Genomic DNA, 23,051 nt, shown 5'->3' on the forward strand with positions numbered 1-23,051 from the left:
TCTTTCCCATCCTGTACTCTGAATCACCTCCTTTCTCCTCTAAATTGTCAGATAGCACAATGAGTGAGAGGTTGGAGTCTTCAGTTCCCTCTCTCCCAATTGGCAACCAAGAGATTTTGAGTGAAATGATGTAACAGCTTGTGCCTAAACATCCTCATCTAAAAATGGGAGAAAACAGATAAACAGAAAATAATTACATCTGCTGTGAGGATCAAATGGGATAATCTGTGTGGAATATTTGGGAAAGCCTAGAGCATATTAAATGCTAAATATTCATAATTATTCCTATCCATTTAACACTTAATCAGTGCTTGCTACTTTTTATTATCATTATTTTATTTAATTTTATTCATTATTATTTTATTAATTTGACCACACACACACATACACACACACACACACACACACACACAGAAAAATAGAGAGAAAGAGAGAGAAGGAGTAAAACTGAGAAAGCAAGGCACTAGGACCAAGACTTGAACCACAGTTGGCCATGTGGGAGTCCAGTTCTTTAACCACCATGCCTCTTGCCAGCCCCTTTTTATTTTAACATTCAGGTGTGTTTATTTTACTTCTTTTGCCTAGTCACACAGCATCTAGCATGGTACTATGCTACTTATTAAGCAATTCAACTAAAATTTTACCTGAATGAACTTAATAAGAGAAAAGGAACAGAGAGCTAACAAAGAAAAGTAACCAAATTGATGAGTTATTATCTAATAATATGAAAGTTACATTTCCCTTGTAATTCTTCAATTTCTGGTGAAGAAAGCTCAGTGCTTAAAATTCTGTTCTTTGGCCAGTAAATTTCAACTTAGATTTCACTTCTTCTCAGATTCTGCCTGCTGTCCAGTGAACAGGCTCCAAACTTGTCACAATCTTGGTCATTTTTTGATCTCCTGAGGAATATTGTATCATTATTGGCTAAAAGCAACTGAAATTTTGTCTGGTATTTGACTTTACCTAGATAGTAATTCACAGATCCATTGGATTATTGCCCAGAAAATGAAAAATAAAATCAAGAAAAAAATTAAGCCAAATCATACTAATTTCCATCTTACAGAAATGTAAGGGAATATTAAGTGAAATAGATACTAGGGGAAAGAAGAGGAAACTCCAACAGCATACATTCATTAAACTTAATAAGGAATGCGTCGTTGGCTCACTCTCTTTATCCTATAGGATTCCAACCAATTAAACGTCTCCAACTGGCAAGTTAGTAAGGTTGATGTAATGTTGTTTGTCCCTGGACAGCTGAGCTCAGCAACTCTAGTTCTATTTTTCTTTTCCAAATGGTAGTTAAAGAAACATTCCTTGAACAAATGTAATCTGATTGCTATGCTTTAAGAATTTTAGCTCACATTTTCCTTATAGCTCTACTTATTAGTCCATGGTGTCTGTACATTTGATTTTTGTAGGTCCAGGTGTAAAATGTTAGCAGAAAGAACTGTATTAACCCATAGTGGTCCAAAAGAGGTCCATGGAGTTGACCTTCAATGAAAATAAATTTTTTACCTCATGTGCGTACATATTTTAGTCCACTAGTCAGGTATTATTCTATTATATTCTCTATTTATTTTTGATTTGAGAGTATTTCTCTTCTTCTTTTTTCTCTTCCTTCTCCACCTCTTCCTCTATCAACTTGAAAGTTTCAATGGGCACAAAGGTTAATTTACAAATCCATTTTTTAAAAGAATGAGTTGTAATATATACTATTCTGTAACTTTATTCTCCTGACAGTACATCATGGACATTCCTCTAGATTAGCTGACACAAAAGGAAGAAAACAAAGAAAATTCTTTTCTTTTTCTTTTCTTTTTTTAGAGAGTATTTTTGCTATAGGGCACGTGTGCTCACCAGACAGACAGAGACAGAGAGACAGAAAGTGAGAAATCACCCCCCAGAGGGGATGGTCACGCCGCAATCCCTTCTCCTCCATTCTCCTCTCGGGATCTTGGGCACGCACGCACACGCGCCCGGCGTGAGTTTTAAGCCACCGGGTCCGGGATGCGAACCGCGGTTGACTACGTGAGAGTCCAGCGACATAGCCATTACGCTAACTGCTGGTTCCTGAAAACAAAGAAAATTGTTAGAATCTAGCTCATTATTTTTAAGACCAGTACAATAGTCTATAGTGCAAATATATCACTTTTTTTCCTATTCCTTTCATGGATAACCAGGTTGGTTTCAGCTTTATTTTACTCTAACAAGATGGAAATCAATATTTTGTTTATGTTTTTACATATGGGTACTGGTACTTTGGGTTCAATAGACCTATATGTTAATATTCTCCTATATAGAGGTATAGATGCTGCCAAAATGTTCCTTTTACCTCTATTTGATTCCATTACACTAGATTTTTCTGATAAAAGTTTTTCTTAACACACAAAAATAACAAAACATTATGCCTTGCTTTTCTCATAAAACTTCAACCTGGAAATAAAATGTGTGCCAAATCACTCTTGTTTTCATTGTTACCATGCCATTTCAAGGATACTTTCCTGGATTTTTACCCTCAAACTTAGGACAGAATAATGTGTGGGCTTTGTCCACTATACAGATGATCATATTTGTGAACTCCGTTGTATCTGGGAACAAAGAAAGCATTATCGATCACATGTGTATTTAGTCTATAAGAAGACTTATTGGTTTCTGAAATTTCGTAAGTCAAATCTACAAACCTTTTACTTGGCTTATTTCCAAATATTGGTTTGCATATTGAGTCAGCACAATTTTTTCTTAAATTATTGTAATAATGTTCAATATCTGTCATGAGTGTGTGTCTCTGAAATAAGGGTGAGAATTTTTTTCTACTTTGCTCTGAATCACCAGTTTATTGGCTAGTCTCTCAAGTGAAGTTGTTTGACATGCATAAGCACATTTCTAGTTGATACAAGAATATTTCCTAATAAGGAGGGAAAAAAAGGAAAAGCCTTCAAGTCTAGAAAAGACCATTTTTTTAATTTATTGACTATTACATATAAGAGTCCATGTAATTCGATAACCCATGAGATAAATATTTATAGATGAAAAACTAAAGATCAGAGAGACTAAGTACTTGATTAGTGTCTCATAGTAATTAGGAAAGCCCAGATTTGACCTCGTATCCACATGATTCTGATGCTCACACTCTAAAGAGTAGCGTATCCTCAGTTTCCATGGAGCCTGACTCACTGACCATAAGTTTTGCCCCAAACATTTTTTTTCTCATGTAGTTCAAAGTTATATGTTAGTTTGAATCAGCAGTGATGATACAGATATGAAGGTAAAGTTTCAGTGACTACGGTATGTCTATCCAACTGGAACGGAATTTTAACATTAGCTAAGACATCTGGTCTACTGTTGGAGAGGACAGAAGTTATTTTGGGTCCTGATGAGCTGGTGTTTTCTGAGCTTGACATTATTTCCAGGAGCTCTGATGGTTAGTGGCAGGACCACTTTACAGGGAACATTTTTCAGTCTCAGACTTTATCCTCTTCTTATGGAAGATATTTATACCCTGGTGTATTTAAGCTTCTCAGTTAAAACTAAATCAATGTTATATGACCTGCTGAGTGAACAAACACTTTTTTCTCCTTTTGTTTCTTTAACCCTGAGGCTTATTTAAGAAGCGAACACCATTTTTCTTTAAGATTTCGAACAGGCACAGTGGAAAGTACCTTGAATGTTTCATGCTTAATAAACTGTTGCTCATGGGGAGAAAGGGGATGGTAACATTCTAATTCTCATTGTCTTCAGTTAAGATTATTCTTGAATAATTTGAGCATTGATAATTGTTGAAACTTTTTCAGTAACAGAAAAATTAATCAGGAATCGTATTATCTCAGAGACAACACATTTTCTTCCATGACCTGTCAGGAAATGCATAGACTTGGTTTAATAGGGAAAACTGTAGAGGATTTTGGCTTTTTTTCCCCTCTGAATATGAGGGCTAACTGTAATGCCTTGGTGAGTTCAGTTCTTAAATGAGCTGATCCTATTTTCTTCTTTCTCATAGCATTAGGTATTTCTTAAACTATTGGTATATATAAAAACACAAACTCACTGTTATAAAAGTTAATACAGGAAGAGACCTAAGGGATCCGTTTTGGGTGACAATTTACTAGGAGTGGAGGGATGAGTGGGGTAAGGCTCTTTGTAAATGGCAGAAGAATTTTCTCAATTCTTCTATGGCCATTCAAGTCTTTGGGGGAGGAAATTAAGCACCACATAGAACCTGTAGTTTTTATATGTTGAAGTTAAAACTGGACTAGTACGTGCTGGTCCCTCCACCAGCATCACAAACATCCCTGGCATTTAGCCAAGCTCTAAAGCCACCAAACCGGGTCACCTGCGACTGGTGACCATCCAGAGAGCTCAAGACACCAAGGCTGAAAGAAAGGGAAGTGGCTGAGACCACAGACGCGCCATGAGAGGCTTCTCGATCTGCGAAGATGCCCCGTGAGCATAGCTCTTGCAAAGGTCGCTGTTGCCCAATGAAGGGCATTCCCACAGCTGCATGCAGGCAGGGTGAGACGCGCACACCCACACACCTCAAATTCAGAAAGCAGGGCACATGGCAATCTTGCCCATTACCCCGCTATGTGAGAGCGCTTTCTGCAAAGACCGCGAGCATGTTCCTTCTTTTTTTCTCACCTTCCTAGTTTCCAAACTTGGGACTGGGTGACGCTTGGTTGCGCTCAGGGCTCGAGCCTTCCTAGTGTTGCCCTGGAAGCCTAGGGTAGCTCTGATGTGCCCAGGAGACGCTCAAGCATCTCGCGCGCCTTCCAAGCTCCCAGAGAGGACAAAGGGGGTCCGAATTCGAGTAAAGAATCTGCGGGCTGCGAGGAGATGGACTCTAGGTCTGCGGTGGGGGACATTATCCAGGAACCCCTTCCCCTGGGCACTCACCATTTGTAGCCTCTGCCGCGCTTGAACTTGAGTGTGAGCGCGGTCTCCAGAAACAGCAAGAGGTTGAGCAGCGCGAGCAGCCAGTACCGCGGCTCCTTCTTCACCTCGGTCACTCGCCAGACCCCGACCAGCGAGTGCAGCATGAACAGCAGCCGGGTGGCCAGGGCATTGAGGAGGACCAGTCCGTCCATGCTGGCCCGTGCGCGCCGCCCGCAGCCACTCGCCTACGCCCCGCCAACCCCGCCGGGAGCTCCCGAAGCCCGCCAGTGGGCAGGAACGTGACAGCACCGAGACCTCCGCTGCGGTGGTCCCTTCTCATCCTCCGGCGCCGGACGCCGGGAGAACAGGAGAGCAGCTCGCCCCTCCCCCAAACTTCCTGAGAACTCTTCCAAGTGGGGGGAACCCAAACCCAGCTTTGCGAGGCTGCTGGGCTTTCCAGGGAGTCTGGGGCTCCGCCGCCTCTGCTCCTAGGCGTTATTCTCCGGGCTGCCCATCCCCCCTCTCAATTCCGGGAGCCAGTTTCCATCCCTCTCCTCGATCCCCACCCCCGGACACTGTGGGGTCCACAAGAAATTTCCCCACTCCCCCTTCCAGGGGCTGGAAAGAACTGCGAGGTGGACAGGAGGTCAAGGTGCTGATGAGCCAGCAAGGCGGAGGGAAGCGCTTCTGCGCCACCTTACTTTCCACTCAAGTCCTGCGGTTCACGCGCACGCTTCACAGGACCACGCTCTCAGGATGCCTCGAAGCTGGGAAGCAGAAGGGCTAAAGAATCCGCTGTCCAAGCACTTACAGAAACAGTTCCTGCCCAGTTTGAAGAATTGAAACTTCCCAGGACTAGAGGAAGTCAGATGCTCCCAGCTTCCTGAGAACTTCTTGCACCCCTCTCAGTGGACGCGTAACCCTGGCCACTTCTACTTTTTGAGCCTGATTATTAAAATCGGGATATTCTTAATTATGCCACCTTACCCTCAACTCCAGCCCCCAAAGAATACAGGCTAATGAGATAAGAGGTCAAGGAGCAACTGAGGGAGAAAACAGAAGATAAAGTCAATAGGAAATTAGAAGGTGTGATGCACGACCCGCAAACCTACGTTCTTGGGATCCTGACCATGGATTAAACTCTGGTCTTTGCATCATCCAAGGCAGGGTTTCCTAAAACACCTTCAGGATTGTTGTGCTCTTGTTCAATGTCCTACCACCTGCACTACTAGTCGTTTAACATTTTCCTTTAAATGGACTTAGTTTTTACTGGAATGAATTTATTTTAGAGGGCCAGCCTGTGGTGTTGTGGTTAAGGTGGCTCCATCCCGCACATGGCCAACTGGCAATTCTAGTCCTGGACTGTGGCTTGAGAAATGTGCCAGGCCCATGTGCACCATAATGCTTAAAATCTCCAAAGGAGGGAAAAATAAAGGAGAAGGGATTGCAATATGATCAGGCCCCAAGGTGGGTCTTTCCACTTTTCCTCTCTGTCTCTCCCTCAGTGAGCACACATGCCCTCTGGCAAAATTTAAAAAATAAATAAAATTTATTTCTGAAAGAACTTTTCTGTCATTTACAAATGGAAAGTCAGTACAATTGTCTATAGGTGGAAAGCCATTACAAAACTAATTAAAATAAAATGAACTAAATTAATGACTCTCCCTAGGTATTAATTATTGTCTTCCCAAGCTCTATGCCTCAAACCTCTCTTTTTGGTTATAGAGGGAAAGGGAGACGTTACTCATGTTTCCGCAAAACAGAAATGTGCTCTTTGACTGTATTAGTAAGACTTGAAGCAAAATGAAAAGAGAGTATCTTCCCTGGCTAGGTTTATTCAACTTCAATCATCTCATACTTTTCTTAAACTCAAGTTGAAAACTTTGGGATTATGTGATTAATGTCTGCATTAGGTGAAAAAAAAAATCCAACTGCTTAGAAGCTTAGAAGTTATTTCTGGTACTGAGAGCTGAGAGGTTTTTTCCCTGTGGCTCCACGTTTTTCCACAACATCTTTCAGGAAACCCAGCAACGATTTCCTGGGGCTGTTTATTGTCGTGTCCTTCAGTGTGGGCTGACAGCACAGTGACCACACACAGTACAGGAGCGGAAAAGCAGAGCAGGTAGCCACGCAGTGGGAGGAGTGTGGAGGTGGTGGTCAGAGCCCCAGCACCTCCCAGCAGGCGGCCCTGGGCTGCTAGCTCAGGCACTTAGTAGTCCTTCGGCTTTTATACCTCAGTTTCTTCACAAGAAAATTGGGCACTGTCTACTCCTGGGGGTCATTGTGGCAATCAATGTGGTATTCATTTTACACACACACACACACACACACACACACACACACACATATGTGAAATATTATAAAGTGCCTGGCAGATAGTAAGTGTATATGCGTGTGTGTGTATACACACACATACATATATATACTATACACGTATATACTATATATATATATACACACACACATACACTACACACATATACTATATATATATACTACACATGTATATACTATATATACATATATACTACACACATATACTATATACATATATCTTAAGTGCCTCACAATAAGTTATATATAAATTTATATAATTATATGTATATACATAATTTTATTATACTAATTATATATATATACTTATATATAATTGTATATATGTAAGATCATGTGTGTGTATATATGTATATATACACATGCATACATATTAAGTGCCTGACAGATAGTACTTGACAGACATCGACAACTGTTGATCAGGCCAAGAAAGTCCAGGGGAACTGCTCTTTGATGATTCAAGACAGTAATGATAGTGGCATAGAGAAACATGACATTCCTAGGGCCTGTCCAAACACTCCTGCTGGGGCCAGCCCTGAGATCTAGTAGTTAAGGGAAAGTTGGAGACCATGTGGCCAACAGAGAAGATCAAATCCAGGACTCAACAGCTTGAAAATCATTCCAGACACATGTGCATGCATGTCCCAAAGGCTAGAGAAATGGAGAAGGGATTGCAGCATGGTCATCTCCCACTGGGGGGGTACTTTCTTCCCCCCTTCTCTTTCTTGTCTCTCTCTGGCAAGCACACACAGCTTCTGGCAAGTTAAAAACAACAACCAAACCAAACCAAACCAAACAAAAAAGCCCAAAAAACAAAAAACCTCCAGAAGAATATCACCAGGAACACATCTAGAGCTGAACAAGCTGGGCTTTTACTTTTTTTAGGAAGGGAGACATATTCCATAGGAAACTATTGGGACATCATTAGAAAAGTTGAAAAGTATTAGAAACAATTTATTAGAAAGCATTTGGCCTTGAATCAGGTGATTCTGGGAGCATAAGGAAGTGGAGCTTTACTCCAGATTGGATGCTATCAGTAAGTGAGGGCAATGTTATGATTGGGTATCTTGCTCAATCTAATTTATGTGGGGGAATGTCTGGTCATCTTGTGGTCTGTACAATATTCATGTTTTTACTGTGTTCAGATATGATTATGGAACAGTTTTATTTGTGTCTTGAGCCATCACGATCACTGACTGGCCTTGCCAGATGTAGTGATGTTTCATGTTCAGAGGAGGAGGGCGAAGAGGTGCCAGAACAACTGCCTGTTGCCAGGGGTTACTTTTCACTTACTCAGGCCTACTAGGAACTCTTCAGGAGAAGGATTTTTTTTAAAAGAGGCTCCGGGATCAGATGATAGCGCAGTAGTAAAACAGTGATGTCCTGCAAGGCAGGCCCGCATGGGAGAGTTCTGAGTTTGTGTCTGGAGATCTTCCTGAGTAGGTTGGGCGGGTGTGAGCCCATGATCTGGGGCTGGCTGAAGTCGTGGGTGAATCTCAGCATCAAGACCCTATTGAGTATGCTGTATCTCTCTCTCTCTCTCACACGCTCTCTCTCTCTCTCACTCTCTCTGTCTTTGGGGGAGGGTGTGTATGTCTCTCACTGCCGGGGTCCAGCCTCGGCGTGGGTGGGTTATCTCGACGAAGGCGGCGAAGGTGAACAGAAGACAGAGGACTCGATGCCTTTCATGCACGTCCTATGCCGGACACCCCTCAGAGGTCGCCCTCTGAGGAGTGACAACTGTTAGGAATCATTGTGCCTTTTTATTGAGAATGTGTTACATATAGGTAAATGGGAGAGGGGCTAGTGTTTCAATTAACAGCTCATAAAGTTTTTAACAATAAAGAACAAAGATTTTATTCAGGGTTGGATTAAAGGTGGGTCTAGTGCAATTTCTATTCAGGGGTGGATTAAGGGTGGGTCTAGTGCAGTTCCTCAATTGTAGGTGGGTCTCCATGGAATGCAGTTTCGGGAAAGCAGTTCTAGTAAGCAGATGCGGCGCAGGAGCCATCTTATAATTACTAAAAATAGTGCTGAGAAAAAAAAATCTCAAAAATAGATATTAGTTCTTATAAATCTTAATAAAAAATAATACTTATACACAGTTTTGTAGGGATCTAAAACTTAATTTGAGGAGTCCTAATACATTTATCTATTTCACTTAGAGAGGGCAGAGGTGTCCTGGGCCAGTTTTGGCCTAATCCTATTGTACATAAAAAAAGGAAAAATTTAAGGGCCTTCTAAAGGTCAAAATTACTTCTGCCTAGAAAAAACTTCAGCCCACCCTCTATTGTGACCATAGAGATAAAGCACTGTAATTAATAGTAAGTAATCAGAGCTAAGGGGAGCGGTCGGGGACTTCCTAAAAAATTTTATCACATACTCAAGATGTATAAGAGAGCTATGCAATTCTTTCATAGTAGTAAATTGGGGAGTCAGAGGGGGGTCGCTTTCCAGTGAGGCTGCCTCAATTCTCTAGAGCAAATAGCAGGCAGCCTTGCTGACATGCTAACTGACCCAAGCTTTGTTCTAAGGTCGGGGGGTGCACAACAGTGGCCTTGCCAACGTGTTGATTCGACCAAAAGCGGAGCTCAAAGGTCGGGGAGCTCAGACAGATCCTGGGGCCTCACCGGGTCAGACTCCTCCATCTCACCCATGGGAAAAAATAAAGTAGAAAAATTAATAATAACAAAGAGGTCAGCCATGGTGGCACAGCAATAAACAATGCTCCATGATGAGGAGGCCATGTGGGAAAGTCCCAGGTTTGTCCAGAGGTCTCCTTGTGCATTCTGGGAGTACATACGCTGTTATCCTGGGTGGCCGAGGCTGAGGATGAATCACTGTGTGAAGATTCCACTGAGGGTCTCTTTCTTTCTCTCCCAGAAGAAAGAAAGAAAAAGAAAGTAAATTTTAAAAAACAAACAAAAAAAAGGTAGGTCAGTCTGACATCTTCCAAATATATTTGTTTCTTATTTTAAAGGTTTAGATTCAGTGTAGGTTCTATTGTCTCTGGATCTGAAAAACAAAACTATTATTAAGAAGATTTTAAAGGTTATTTCTTTTTTAATTTTCTCCTAAGCCCATTTTAAAAGTCTGGAGGCTTTGAGAAATACCTTGAGACTTCCAATCTAATAGCCCAATAATCTTTTAAAAAGAAAAATAATTAAGCAATTAATAAAACCTACTCTTCTTGAAAAAGCAATTTCAGACTCATGCACCTAGTTCTTGTGGTACTGGTTAGGATTTCACTAAAGTCAAACCGGCTCATCCCGTTGTCCCAGAGAGCAGTAATCCCCAGGCCTGTCTTACCTACTGAACCCAAACTACTGAACATATAAGGGTATCCAAAACATTCATGGAAAGCATGTATTATGGAAAATCTCTGCATGGATTTCAATTTTTTTTTGGGGGGGGGGTCATGGAGATAAACCTGTACTTCAATTGCGTTTTTCCACTTTTTGAAATACCTAGTAGTTGTCAACCTTCTCTTTCGATTAGAATTATTTTGGTTAGGACCAGCAGATGGCATAGTAGTTATGTTGCTGGACTCCCACATGGCTGACTATGGTTTGAATCCCAGACTCGTGGCGTCAAAATCATGCCAGGTACATGTATGTGCAAGCCTAAGATCCTGGGAAGAGAACGGAGAAGGGATTGTGGTGTGGCCATCCCTCATGGGGGATGATTTCTCACTTTCCCCTCTCACTATCTGTCTCTCTCCCCACCAAGCACAAACACATTGAGGCAAAAACCTCTAGGAAGAAAAATAATAATTATTTTGGTTACAAAAAAAAGACTTTCGGGAACCAGCAGTTAGCGTAATGGCTATGTCGCTGGACTCCCATGTAGTCGACTGCGGTTTGTGTCCCAGACCCGGTGGCTTAAAACTCACGGCAGGCGCCTGTGCGTGCATGCCCATGATCCCAAGAAGAGAATGGAGGAGAAGGGACTGCAGTGTGACCATCCCCCCTGTGGGGTGATTTCTCGCTTTCTGTCTCTATGTCTCTGTCTGGCGAGCGCACGCGCCCTATAGCGAAAACCTCTCCAAAAAAAAAAAAAAAAAGACTTTAAGTTAGTTCATGTGAAAGGAGTGATTGTCAGAAGGGGATGCATAGTCTACAGATGGAGAAGAAATTCCTTGAGATCAAGAACCAGGGGCATAATAACACAAGGTCTTGGGCCACAGGAGCTGGGGGTCAGCTGTGGACTTGAATGGCACCAGGGATCGCATGGCAGCAGTTTGTAGAGCTTTCCATGGCAACTACTACTGCTGGCTTTCAGTCATATTCCTTTCTTCTGAGTTTAAGTTCCAGAGAAAAAGAATTCAACTGACTCCTTTCAATTCTAGGTTCCAGGCCATACTAAAGGCCACTGAGCCAGCTATTGATTGATTGGCCTTTGGCCACCCATATGCAAAAACCAGGGTAGGGTTGCTTTTTCAATCCTTCAATAGAGATTCTGGGCAGAGCAGTTTGAGCAGGAGGGATCGTGGCATGGCAGGTACATTGACTGACACATGTAGCACCATCCAGCTGTGAAATGACATGCACACAGCCTACCCCTACAATGCAAAGATGTCCCTGCCTGATAGTTTCTAAGCAATGTGCGTGCAATGATGTGCCCACTGATGTTCTCCCAACAGGAATGCAAAGCAAAGTCGCATCTGCATCCAGAGGCCACTAAAGCTGCAGGGTGGTCTCAGAAGCCACAGTCTCTTGATAATCTCTATTCCTCCCTGAGTTCCATTTTGATACTATTCAGACATTACTCTTATACTCTAATAAACGAGAGTGTGCATGTGTGGGGGTATGTGTGTGAGTGTGTGATACAATGCATGGAAACAAAATCAGACACTACAGGAAAGTACAAATCTATTCAACAGGGAAATTATTCACAATTAATACCTGGTGCTAATTTTCCTAGAGGTTATGATTATATCTTTAAAAACATATTGTGTTCTCCCATTTCCTGATTTATCAACTTACAGGACTCTCAGTTTCTTAGTATGAAATCTGGGGAATGCGATCATCCTCTAATGCCTTCTTTCTTCCTTACTCCATTCTTGCTCTTCGAGTTTTGTTGATCATGTTATTCATAACAATAATGTTCTGCTCTCTACCAGTAATTAAGCCTCCTGTGTCTTATTAATCGATTGATCCTACAAATGAAAGATTATTACTTAATATTATATTATTATTCATACATTTTTAAGATTTTGTGTTTTTCTTCTGAACATTGAAGACATGATTCCATTATTTTCTAAACTCTAGTGTTAGTAAGTCTGATGTACATCTCAGTCTCATTGTCTTCTCATTGTAGATAAGTATTTTTTTAATCTCTAAAATTATTTAGGTTATTTCCTCTTTATTTTGGAATGCTTGTCATTTGATCCTTCTTAAATAAAACCTACTTAACACACTAATCTTATTTTTTTATTTATGTAAGTCAAATCTTTTTTTTTTTTTTTTTTGGCCGTTTTCTAACCAACTGAATTTTATTTGTTGCCTAATAAGCCTCCTACATCTTTCAGCTAAAAAACCCTAAATTTGAATAAAGATATTACAAAATTAATTAGCTTTAAAATTTGGTTTAGGGGAAGGGATACAATTCTGTTGAAGAAAAACATTTTTATAGATCATAGTTTATTTTTAAAAGAACTATTTTTTAATTTTATTTTATTTATTCACTCATCTATTTTAATTTGACCAGAAAGAGAGAGAGAGAGAGAGAGAGAGAGAAAGTGAGAAAGAAAGCAACCAGGTCCAGGACTTGAACTGTGGTCTGCTATGTGGGAGTGTCCAGCATCTTAACCACCACGCCACCTGCTGGTCTCAGTTTAGTTTATTTTTAACACCCATCATGCCATGAATTCATAGGGAATAGGCTCTAGAAGCTTAGGCTTCTTTCTATTGGTTCTCACAAAGTGTGCTTCTCTGGGTGGAGCAAGCTGGCACTTCAGTTGAACCTGGTACCTTACTCTTTGGCTTCTTTCTTTCTCTGGTTATTTTTCTTCACATGTTTTAAGAAGCTATCTCTGCTCTTAGAATGCTTAATATGTTCAATATCCATATCAATTCTCTTGGCAAGAGTCTTGCCCTTAACTTGTTTACAACAATGCCAACAGCATGCTGGGTAACACTGTAGACTCTTCCAGTTTTGCCATGGTAACATTTGTGGGGCATTCGTTTTTGAACATAACCATTCCCTTGATGTCTACAATGTCACTTTTCTATATAGATTTGCATATATGTTGTCAAAGGAACCACTCCATGTTTCCTAAAAGGCTTAGAGAACATACATCGTGTGCCTCTCCTCTTTCCCTTTGTTTTATTTTGGTGAACTACTGGAAGATGGCGGTGCCGGTCAAAAGGTCTTTTATTATTACTTTGATGATTTCTTCTCTATTGTTTCTGTTTTCTCCTCCTAGAATGCCTAATAATTTTAATCTTTTTTTTAATGTGTGTATTAAGGTAGAATTTCTTAAATTTATCTTTCAGTAGTTTAGTCTTCTCACTTAGTCTTCAGATTATTTAATTTTTTTGCTGAACTCAATCAGTGATTTTTTTAATTAACTTATTTTGCAACATGTCTCATTCATTAACTGATTCCTTATTTTTTTTTCCACAGCAGCTGATATGTGCTTGGTGAATGCAGTGTCTTTTGAAATCTTTTTAAGAATATCACTTACTTTTTATTAGTTGTCAGAGAGCATGTGTGTGAGACAGAGAGAGAACCCCACAATATGGTGTAGTCATGGTGCAATTCCTTTTCCTCTATTTCTCCTTCCCATAAATATTTGAGTCATGTATATACATGCCATGTTTTTCAAGCCTTTGGAGCTGTGATCAACTGGCTCCAATAGCAATGAACAGAGTTTGACCACTGTACTACCAGGTCAGCCCTATTGATAATTTTAACATTATTTTGTCTTCCTGAATCATTTTTGTTTTTACTTTGTTGGTTGTTCAGTTTATTCAATTCCATCATTCACTTTTAAGGCTTATTACTAATCTGATGACCTTCGTTGTCAATTCAAATTCGCAAATCAAGGACTTGGCTGGCTACAGGACAGATTTAAAATAAGTGCTCTGAGTTGCTGTTTGTCTGTTGAATGGGTTAGGTAGTTGTGATCCAGGTGCTTGGGCAGTGTACACTTACCAGGTCAGCTCTCTTGTGGGGTACAATGAGGAGAAACAGGCAGACATGTCAAGGTCAGGAAGGTTCCATGAGAGCTCATTCAGTTCTTAGGAAAGCTTGCTTGACTCTCCTCTACCCTAAGCCACTGGCTGCTGTGAAGATCCACACCTAACCACAAGGATGCTCTGATTCTGTCTACAACCTCATTCAGAGGCTCATCTCTAACCTTTTCTTTATAGAGAAGCTCTCAGAGTCTAGCTTGAGGTAAATTTTATTGGTGACAGCCACTGAATGAGGACTCAGAGATGTTCTCCAACCCTTTCTACTGTTCTCCACACAGTAACTGCACAATACCTTGAGCCTTAATTACCTCTTGTATGTGCTAACTATGACCTCAGCTTTGGAGGGGCTGTCATAGAAGGAACTGTGCTCACCTCTGCTATTTTAGGCTTTTTTCTCCATTAACCCAGTCCTATCTGTTCTGTCTTCCAGGAGTTCCTAATTCCTGGCCCACCCCCTCACACTTTTCAGCACTGTTTTGATTGTATCCTCGGTTTAAAAAAATCTTTCCTGTCATTTAAAAGGTGAAAATTTAACTCCTAGGTCACAATTCTGAAACAGAAAACTCAGATTTATTGATTGTTCTCAAACACACGGGTTAAATAGGAACCATAACTTCAACCATTTCACACTATATATAAAATGGAGGAAAATAGAGCTATAACTTAGAAATAACTGTAAAACCTTTTTTTTTTTTCAGTTTGCTCTAAAACATGTGTGCTCACTGAAGAGAGAGAGAGAGAGAGAGAGAGGAAGGAAGAGAAAATAGCCCTTGCTGAAGGGAAAGGAAGTGAGAGAGAAAGGGACAGAAAGTAAGAAAACACCTCCCAGGGGCCATGGCCATGCTGAAATCCCCTCCTCTCTATTCTTCTCTCAGGATTTTGGGCATGCACAGATACATGCGTAGTGTGATTTTTAAGCCACTGGGTTGAGGACTGGAAACATACAAGCAGTTAGCCATGTGGAATCCAGCCACCTTAGCCTCTACACCACGTGCTGGTGCTAGTTTTTGTATGTTTGTTTGTTTCAGTGGTTATCAACCCTCAGACATTTCAACAGCTACCCAAAAAAGAGGACCTAAGGTTGTGGGTGAGGGTCTGGATGAGTCTGTCATTTTTGAGTTGTCTTTTGAAGTGTTGGCTCCACCTCTTAAGGATGTGATTGTTGCCGATTTACTTAATTTCTTTGAGGTTGTTTTCTCATCTATACAAAATGAATAATTATAATACTTTGATGCCATTCATTAAGATTAAACGAATTGATATTTCAAAAATACTTTAAAAGTGCTTTCAAAAGTGTTTGATGAAAAATGTCTCGACTACAATAGGCACTCAGAAAAATGCTGAATAAACAAGAGAAGATGTAAGCAGGCCTTGAATAAACAGCACCCCCAAACAGAAATGTGTTACTCTCCAGTTGGTACCAGCTGAGTGTTCTAATGCCAGCTGCTGGTAAATGATGGGGTAAATAAAGAAGCTCATAAACGTCATTAGTATGAGCTCAATGGCTCCTTGTATCACATGGAGAGAGCTCATGGATCGGTGAAACACTGCATCATTTTCTGTGATGATGAGTAAGTCTGAAAATGCTGGTGTTTTTACCACCCTAAATAGCGTGAGACTCATTGCCCAAGATAGTAAAGTAGTTAAGATTTTGGCTTTGGAGTCTGATCAGCTTGGATTTGAATCACATCTCCTGAATTTTGTTATCCAATTCCCCAGTTCATATGTCGAAGTCCACTCTCCCAGGACTTCAGAATACATATATATTTCGAGACGAGGGCTTTAAAGAGGCGATTAAATTAAAGAGACCCCTGTTTTAATCGATTTGTGCTGCTACAGCAAAATACTTAAAACTGAGTATATATAAAGATAGAAATTTGGGGATCAGCAGATGGCATAATGGTTATGTCACTGGACTCCTATGCAGTTGACTGCAGTTCGACTCCTGTACCCAGAGGCTTAAAACTCACACCAGGTGAGTTTTAAAATCCTGAGAGGAAACAGGAGGAGAAGGGATTTCGGCATGGCCATCCCCTCGGGTGGTGATTTCTCACTTTCTATCTTTGCCAGTGAGTACATGTACCCTCTATAGCAAAAATCTCTCTCTCAAAAAAAAAAAAAAACAAAAAAAACAGAAATTTGTTTCTTAGGCCCACCCCCTCACACTTTTCAGCACTGTTTTGATTGTATCCTCGGTTTAAAAAAATCTTTCCTGTCATTTAAAAGGTGAAAATTTAACTCCTAGGTCACAATTCTGAAACAGAAAACTCAGATTTATTGATTGTTCTCAAACACACGGGTTAAATAGGAACCATAACTTCAACCATTTCACACTATATATAAAATGGAGGAAAATAGAGCTATAACTTAGAAATAACTGTAAAACCTTTTTTTTTTTTCAGTTTGCTCTAAAACATGTGTGCTCACTGAAGAGAGAGAGAGAGAGAGAGAGAGGAAGGAAGAGAAAATAGCCCTTGCTGAAGGGAAAGGAAGTGAGAGAGAAAGGGACAGAAAGTAAGAAAACACCTCCCAGGGGCCATGGCCATGCTGAAATCCCCTCCTCTCTATTCTTCTCTCAGGATTTTGGGCATGCACAGATACATGCGTAGTGTGATTTTTAAGCCACTGGGTTGAGGACTGGAAACATACAAGCAGTTAGCCATGTGGAATCCAGCCACCTTAGCCTCTACACCACGTGCTGGTGCTAGTTTTTGTATGTTTGTTTGTTTCAGTGGTTATCAACCCTCAGACATTTCAACAGCTACCCAAAAAAGAGGACCTAAGGTTGTGGGTGAGGGTCTGGATGAGTCTGTCATTTTTGAGTTGTCTTTTGAAGTGTTGGCTCCACCTCTTAAGGATGTGATTGTTGCCGATTTACTTAATTTCTTTGAGGTTGTTTTCTCATCTATACAAAATGAATAATTATAATACTTTGATGCCATTCATTAAGATTAAACGAATTGATATTTCAAAAATACTTTAAAAGTGCTTTCAAAAGTGTTTGATGAAAAATGTCTCGACTACAATAGGCACTCAGAAAAATGCTGAATAAACAAGAGAAGATGTAAGCAGGCCTTGAATAAACAGCACCCCCAAACAGAAATGTGTTACTCTCCAGTTGGTACCAGCTGAGTGTTCTAATGCCAGCTGCTGGTAAATGATGGGGTAAATAAAGAAGCTCATAAACGTCATTAGTATGAGCTCAATGGCTCCTTGTATCACATGGAGAGAGCTCATGGATCGGTGAAACACTGCATCATTTTCTGTGATGATGAGTAAGTCTGAAAATGCTGGTGTTTTTACCACCCTAAATAGCGTGAGACTCATTGCCCAAGATAGTAAAGTAGTTAAGATTTTGGCTTTGGAGTCTGATCAGCTTGGATTTGAATCACATCTCCTGAATTTTGTTATCCAATTCCCCACCCCATATGTCGAAGTCCACTCTCCCAGGACTTCAGAATACATATATATTTCGAGACGAGGGCTTTAAAGAGGCGATTAAATTAAAGAGACCCCTGTTTTAATCGATTTGTGCTGCTACAGCAAAATACTTAAAACTGAGTATATATAAAGATAGAAATTTGGGGATCAGCAGATGGCATAATGGTTATGTCACTGGACTCCTATGCAGTTGACTGCAGTTCGACTCCTGTACCCAGAGGCTTAAAACTCACACCAGGTGAGTTTTAAAATCCTGAGAGGAAACAGGAGGAGAAGGGATTTCGGCATGGCCATCCCCTCGGGTGGTGATTTCTCACTTTCTATCTTTGCCAGTGAGTACATGTACCCTCTATAGCAAAAATCTCTCTCTCAAAAAAAAAAAAAAACAAAAAAAACAGAAATTTGTTTCTTACCATTTTGGAGGCCAGGAAGTGTGAGTTCAAGGCACCAGCAAGTTCAATTTTCTGATGAAGGCTGCCTCTTTCAAAGTGCAGGAAGCCTAGAGCCTCACGTGGCAGAGAGCAGAAGGACAAAAAGAACAAACTCCATCCTTTTATAAAAGCAGCTCATCACACTCTTGAGGGAGAAGCCATTGGGGCCTAATTGTCTCCTAAACACTCTCCCTCTTTATCACTTTGGCAACACTTGAATTTTGGAGTAGACCCATTTTAACCATGGAAGACTTTTAGAAATAGTCCCTAATCCAATCTAACTAGTGTCCTTCTAAGAATAGGCAATCTGGACATACAAAGAGAAGCCTGGGATGCATGCACCTGGAGGAAAGAACATAAAAAGATGTTGAAAGGCGACAGCTATTTGCAAGACAGGAAGAGCAATCTCAGAAGAAACCCAATCTGTGACACTTTGATTTTGGACTTTTAGCCTTTGGAATGTAGGAAAGTGAATTTCTGTTGTCTAAGCTACCCAGTCTACTATAGTTTGTTACTGCAGCCTTAGCAAACTAATACAGTTCCAAACATAAGGTCTGTATAAATGTGGATGAGTTTATATCTCTGAGTCCTACTTTCCTCATTTAAAGAATGAGGATACAGGTCCAGCAAATGGCATAGTGATTACATTGCTAAACTCCCACATGGCCGACTGTGATTTGAATCCGTCCTGGTGGCTTAAAACTCACGCCAGGCATGTGTGTGTGCATACCCAGCATCCCAAAAGGAGAATAGAGGAGAAGAGATTACAGTGCAGTCATCCCCCCTGGGGAGTGATTTCTTCTCACTTTCTCACTGTCTCTGTCTCTCTTTCTCCAGCTGGTGTGCTCACTCTAATGCAAAAACCTTTAAAAAAAAAAAAAGGAAGAAAATCACACTGGGCATGGGTGCATGTGTGCCCAAAATCCCGAGAAGAGAATGGACAAGAAGGGATTGCAATGTTCCCATCCTCTATGGGGAATCATTTTTCATTTTCCCTCTCTGTCTCCCTCTCTCTCTGGGGAGCACATGCACCCTATGTTGAAAGCCTTTAAAAGTTTTAAAAAATAAAAAGAATGAAGATATTAGCAGGATTTAGCCCATAGATTTTTTTGAGGATGAAATGAGATTATTATTTAGTATAATGCTTGCCTCATAGTAAGGGTTGAATATATTAGCTATTATTATTATGCTATAATAATTATTATTTTTATTAAAATATAGCTAAATGTGGGAACCAGCAGTTAGCGTAATGGCTATGTCGCTGGACTCCCACGTAGTCGACCGCGGTTCGCATCCCGGACCCGGTGGCTTAAAACTCACGCCGGGCACGTGTGCGTACATGCCCAAGATCCCGAGGGGAGAATGGAGGAGAAGGGATTGCGGCGTGACCATCCCCCCTGGGGGGTGATTTCTCGCTTTCTGTCTCTATGTCTCTCTCTGTCTGTCTGGCGAGCGCACGCGCCCTATAGCGAAAAAACCTCTCCAAAAAAAAAAAAAAGAAAAAAAAATATAGCTAAATGTTAAATAATATATATATATATATGATACAACATATAGAGCATATAATACATATAATTAAAACAAGAATAATTGCTTTTGTTATCATTCTCTCCAGAGAGATGGTTATCTGTCCTCCTCCTTGACTGACTGAAAAGTGAGTAAAATTGTTACACACTCAGAATGTTGTATATATGTGTAGTTACAAGCCTGCCTTACAGATGAGGGAATGACTTGCTTTTATATGACTTTTGGGGTCAGGTAACAAGGCCTGAATCTTTAAGAAAATAAGATATGACTAACACAGAACAAGCAGTTTGAAAAATGAAAGTTTAATCAAAAGTTGAGTTTAAATCAGGATGTGCAGTTAGTGTAGTCTGCTTCTTACTTGGTCAGCTGATTCATTCTCTATTTTGATTTGAGTTTGTTCAAATAAGTCTGGGCTTATAGCCATCGTATGAAGGTGACAAATATCATTGAATCATGAACATTCCTACCACAGAACACGAAAATGAGTTGATGCTGGAAAGCATTGTTTCTGTTAATTCTTCTTTGATGTGTAATTTACAGGATGTGGTGAGGGTGCTCTGAAGACCCCAGTGGGTGGCAGCCACAGCATCTTAGTTCTAATCCCACCCCAAGGTCTCTTCTGTTAAATGAAACTGAGGGAGTCAGCCTTGTGCATTTCATATAATTAAAAGAATCACGTGAGCTAATGAATGTAAAAATACTCCGCACACTGAGGCCAAGGTTAATATCACCAGTGGTAAGTCATGTTGACGTTGTGTACCCTTGGCATCACATTATGAGAATTGCACTTTGCCACGGTGTTCCTGCTCTCCAAAACCCATAAACCCCATTCTGACCATGAGCAAAACACCAGACAAACCCAAACTGAAGAATGTTTTGCAAGATACCGTACCAGAAGTTTTAAAAACTATCAGGGTCATTAAAAGCAAGCAAAGACTGAGAAACTCTCAAGGACCCAAGGAAATGGAGGAGACATGATGACTAAATGTAATGTGCTATTTTGGATGGGATCCTGGAACACCAAAAGGACACAGGTAGAAAACCTAGTGAAATCCAAATAAGGACTAGTTTGGTTGGCAGTAATACATCAGTGTTGGTTATCTATTTGTGACAAATGTAACATAATAAGATGTTAATGAAGGGGCCAGCAGATAGAGTAGCAGTTATGTCACTGGACTTTCCAGTTTGAGTCTCGAATCCAGTGGTTTGAAAATCACACTGGGCACATGTGCATTCATGCCCAAGAGCCTGGAAGAATGGAGGAAAAAGGATTGTGGCATGGCCATCCCCTCTGGAGGGTGATTTCTCACTTTCCTTCTCACTGTTTCTGTCTCTCTCTCTCTCTCTCCAGTGAGTACATATGCCCTATGGCAAAAACCTCTCAAAAAAATGTTGGGGGCCAGTAGATGGCATAATGGTTACATCACTGGACTCTCATGTAGTTGACCATGGTTCAGGTCCCAAGCATGGTGGCTTGAAAGTCACACTGGGCACATGTACGTGTGTGCCCAAAATCCCCAGAGTAGAAGAGAAGAGAAGGGATTGTGGCATGACCAGCCCCCCGAGGAGTATTTTCTTGCTTTCTGTCTCTCTGTCTCTCTCTGTCTCTCCAGTAAGCAGACACTCCTTACAGCAAATTTCTGTAAAAAAAAATGTTAACAAGAAGAAAAATGGATCAGGGATATATAATACTACTCTGTACTACTTTTACAAATTTAATATAAGTCTAAAACTATCATAAAATCAAGGAGATTTTTTTTTAAGTAAATTGATGTATAGATAGAAGATTTTTCATTTCATTATTTCATTTTATTTGTAAGCAGCTTATAAATTTCAAAACTGATTTCAGAAATATCTGATGAAATTATTCCGTGATATTTTGAGAATACCTTTAGAAAAGCACAGCCAATTATATGTCTGCTGTCTTCCATGAAAATAACTTATTACTGTCATCATCAACATCGTTGTCTTAATCCTGAAGGTTCTGCAGAGTTTATCTAATTCAGTCTTCTTGCTTAATGAATTGAGGCTTGGAAAGAGCAGGTGATTTGTCTAAAATCACAACCTATTTAGTTTCTTATAGCTTTAAGAATGTGAAACTAAATATATATTTTTATTGAACATAAAGTACTAGAGAAAATATGAACAAACAAGTGTGTATATATGTATTTTTTAATAGAAATAAGAGGTAAAACGTAAGATTTTTTTTCCCTTTAGAGATATGTTAGTCTGCTTTTTGGTTTTGTTCTAGATTGTTAAAGAAACATGCCTAATGTCAGCTATAGAAGAATGTTTGGGGGCCAGCAGATGATGTAGTGGTTACAGCACTGGACGACCACATGGCTGATTGTGGTTCGAGTCTCAGACCTGGTGGCATGAAAATCATGCTGGATGCATGTATGCACGTCCCCAAGATCCCAGGAAGAGAACAAATGAGAAGGGATTATGGCATGGCCATCCCTCCTGGGGTGGGTGATTTCTCACTTTACCCTCTCACTATCCAAAAACAAATACGTAAAAGGATGTCTCTTTTACCTGACAGGTCTGTGCCAGGCCTTGAGAATTCAAAGTTAAGCAGGCTTTAGTCCCTCACAGGGAGGACCTCACAGCCTGGCCTAATTAAGGAAACACCTAATCTGCTTTACAACAAAACATTGTGAACACAAAGATAGACCTGTGTGCTGGAACTCATTTTCAGAGTGACCACTTGAGATTCTTTGAAAGATGAGTAAGGATTAAGCAAATAAAAGAAAGGAGAAAGGGATTTCAGGCAGCAGAAGGAAAGTCTTGTCTTCTGAGATGGCAGGGAGGAAGGAAGGGTGTAGGTTCAGATGAAATATGGACAGAAAGGAGACAGGAGTTGACATGGATCAGACCCAATGACCTCAGCTGTCACAGTGAAGTAGGCTGAGACCATCTGCAGACAGTGAGGGGTGGTGATGGGTGGGCAACCTGCAGAGAATAGTAAAGATTTGGACTTGTCTCTGAGGAAAAGGGAGCAGAATTTACGCAAAGGTGAATAAAGGGCTAATGAACTATTCTGAGCTGGTATTAGCACCAACATAAGGAATATGCATTTCCCTAGCAGCCTTCACCTGTCCAAGTACAGAGGATGTAGAGAAAGTGCACTGTAGCATTCCTCTAGGGGTCTGTTTTCTCAGGCAGGATCAGCAGAGAATGAGGACCCAAGGGCACTAAGGATGCTGTTATCAACTGTTCTAATATCAGTTGGGAAATACAGGCTGGGCAA

General features: G+C 40.6%; 1 protein-coding gene across 1 annotated transcript in view; it reads right to left on the minus strand.

Annotated features, from left to right (window-relative positions):
- Positions 1 to 5,847, minus strand: part of TMEM26 (transmembrane protein 26) — a 57,375-nt gene extending 51,528 nt beyond the window's left edge. The window contains exon 1 of the mRNA XM_006147075.3: positions 4,891 to 5,847. Within this exon, the coding sequence (XP_006147137.1) occupies positions 4,891 to 5,081 (191 nt within the window). The 5' untranslated portion in view covers positions 5,082 to 5,847. The remainder of the gene's footprint in view (positions 1 to 4,890) is intronic.
- Positions 5,848 to 23,051: the final 17,204 nt, after the last annotated feature.

The sequence above is a fragment of the Tupaia chinensis genome, unplaced genomic scaffold (assembly GCF_000334495.1).
Source record: "Tupaia chinensis unplaced genomic scaffold, TupChi_1.0 Scaffold000199_1, whole genome shotgun sequence".
Classification (NCBI taxonomy): domain Eukaryota; kingdom Metazoa; phylum Chordata; class Mammalia; order Scandentia; family Tupaiidae; genus Tupaia; species Tupaia belangeri.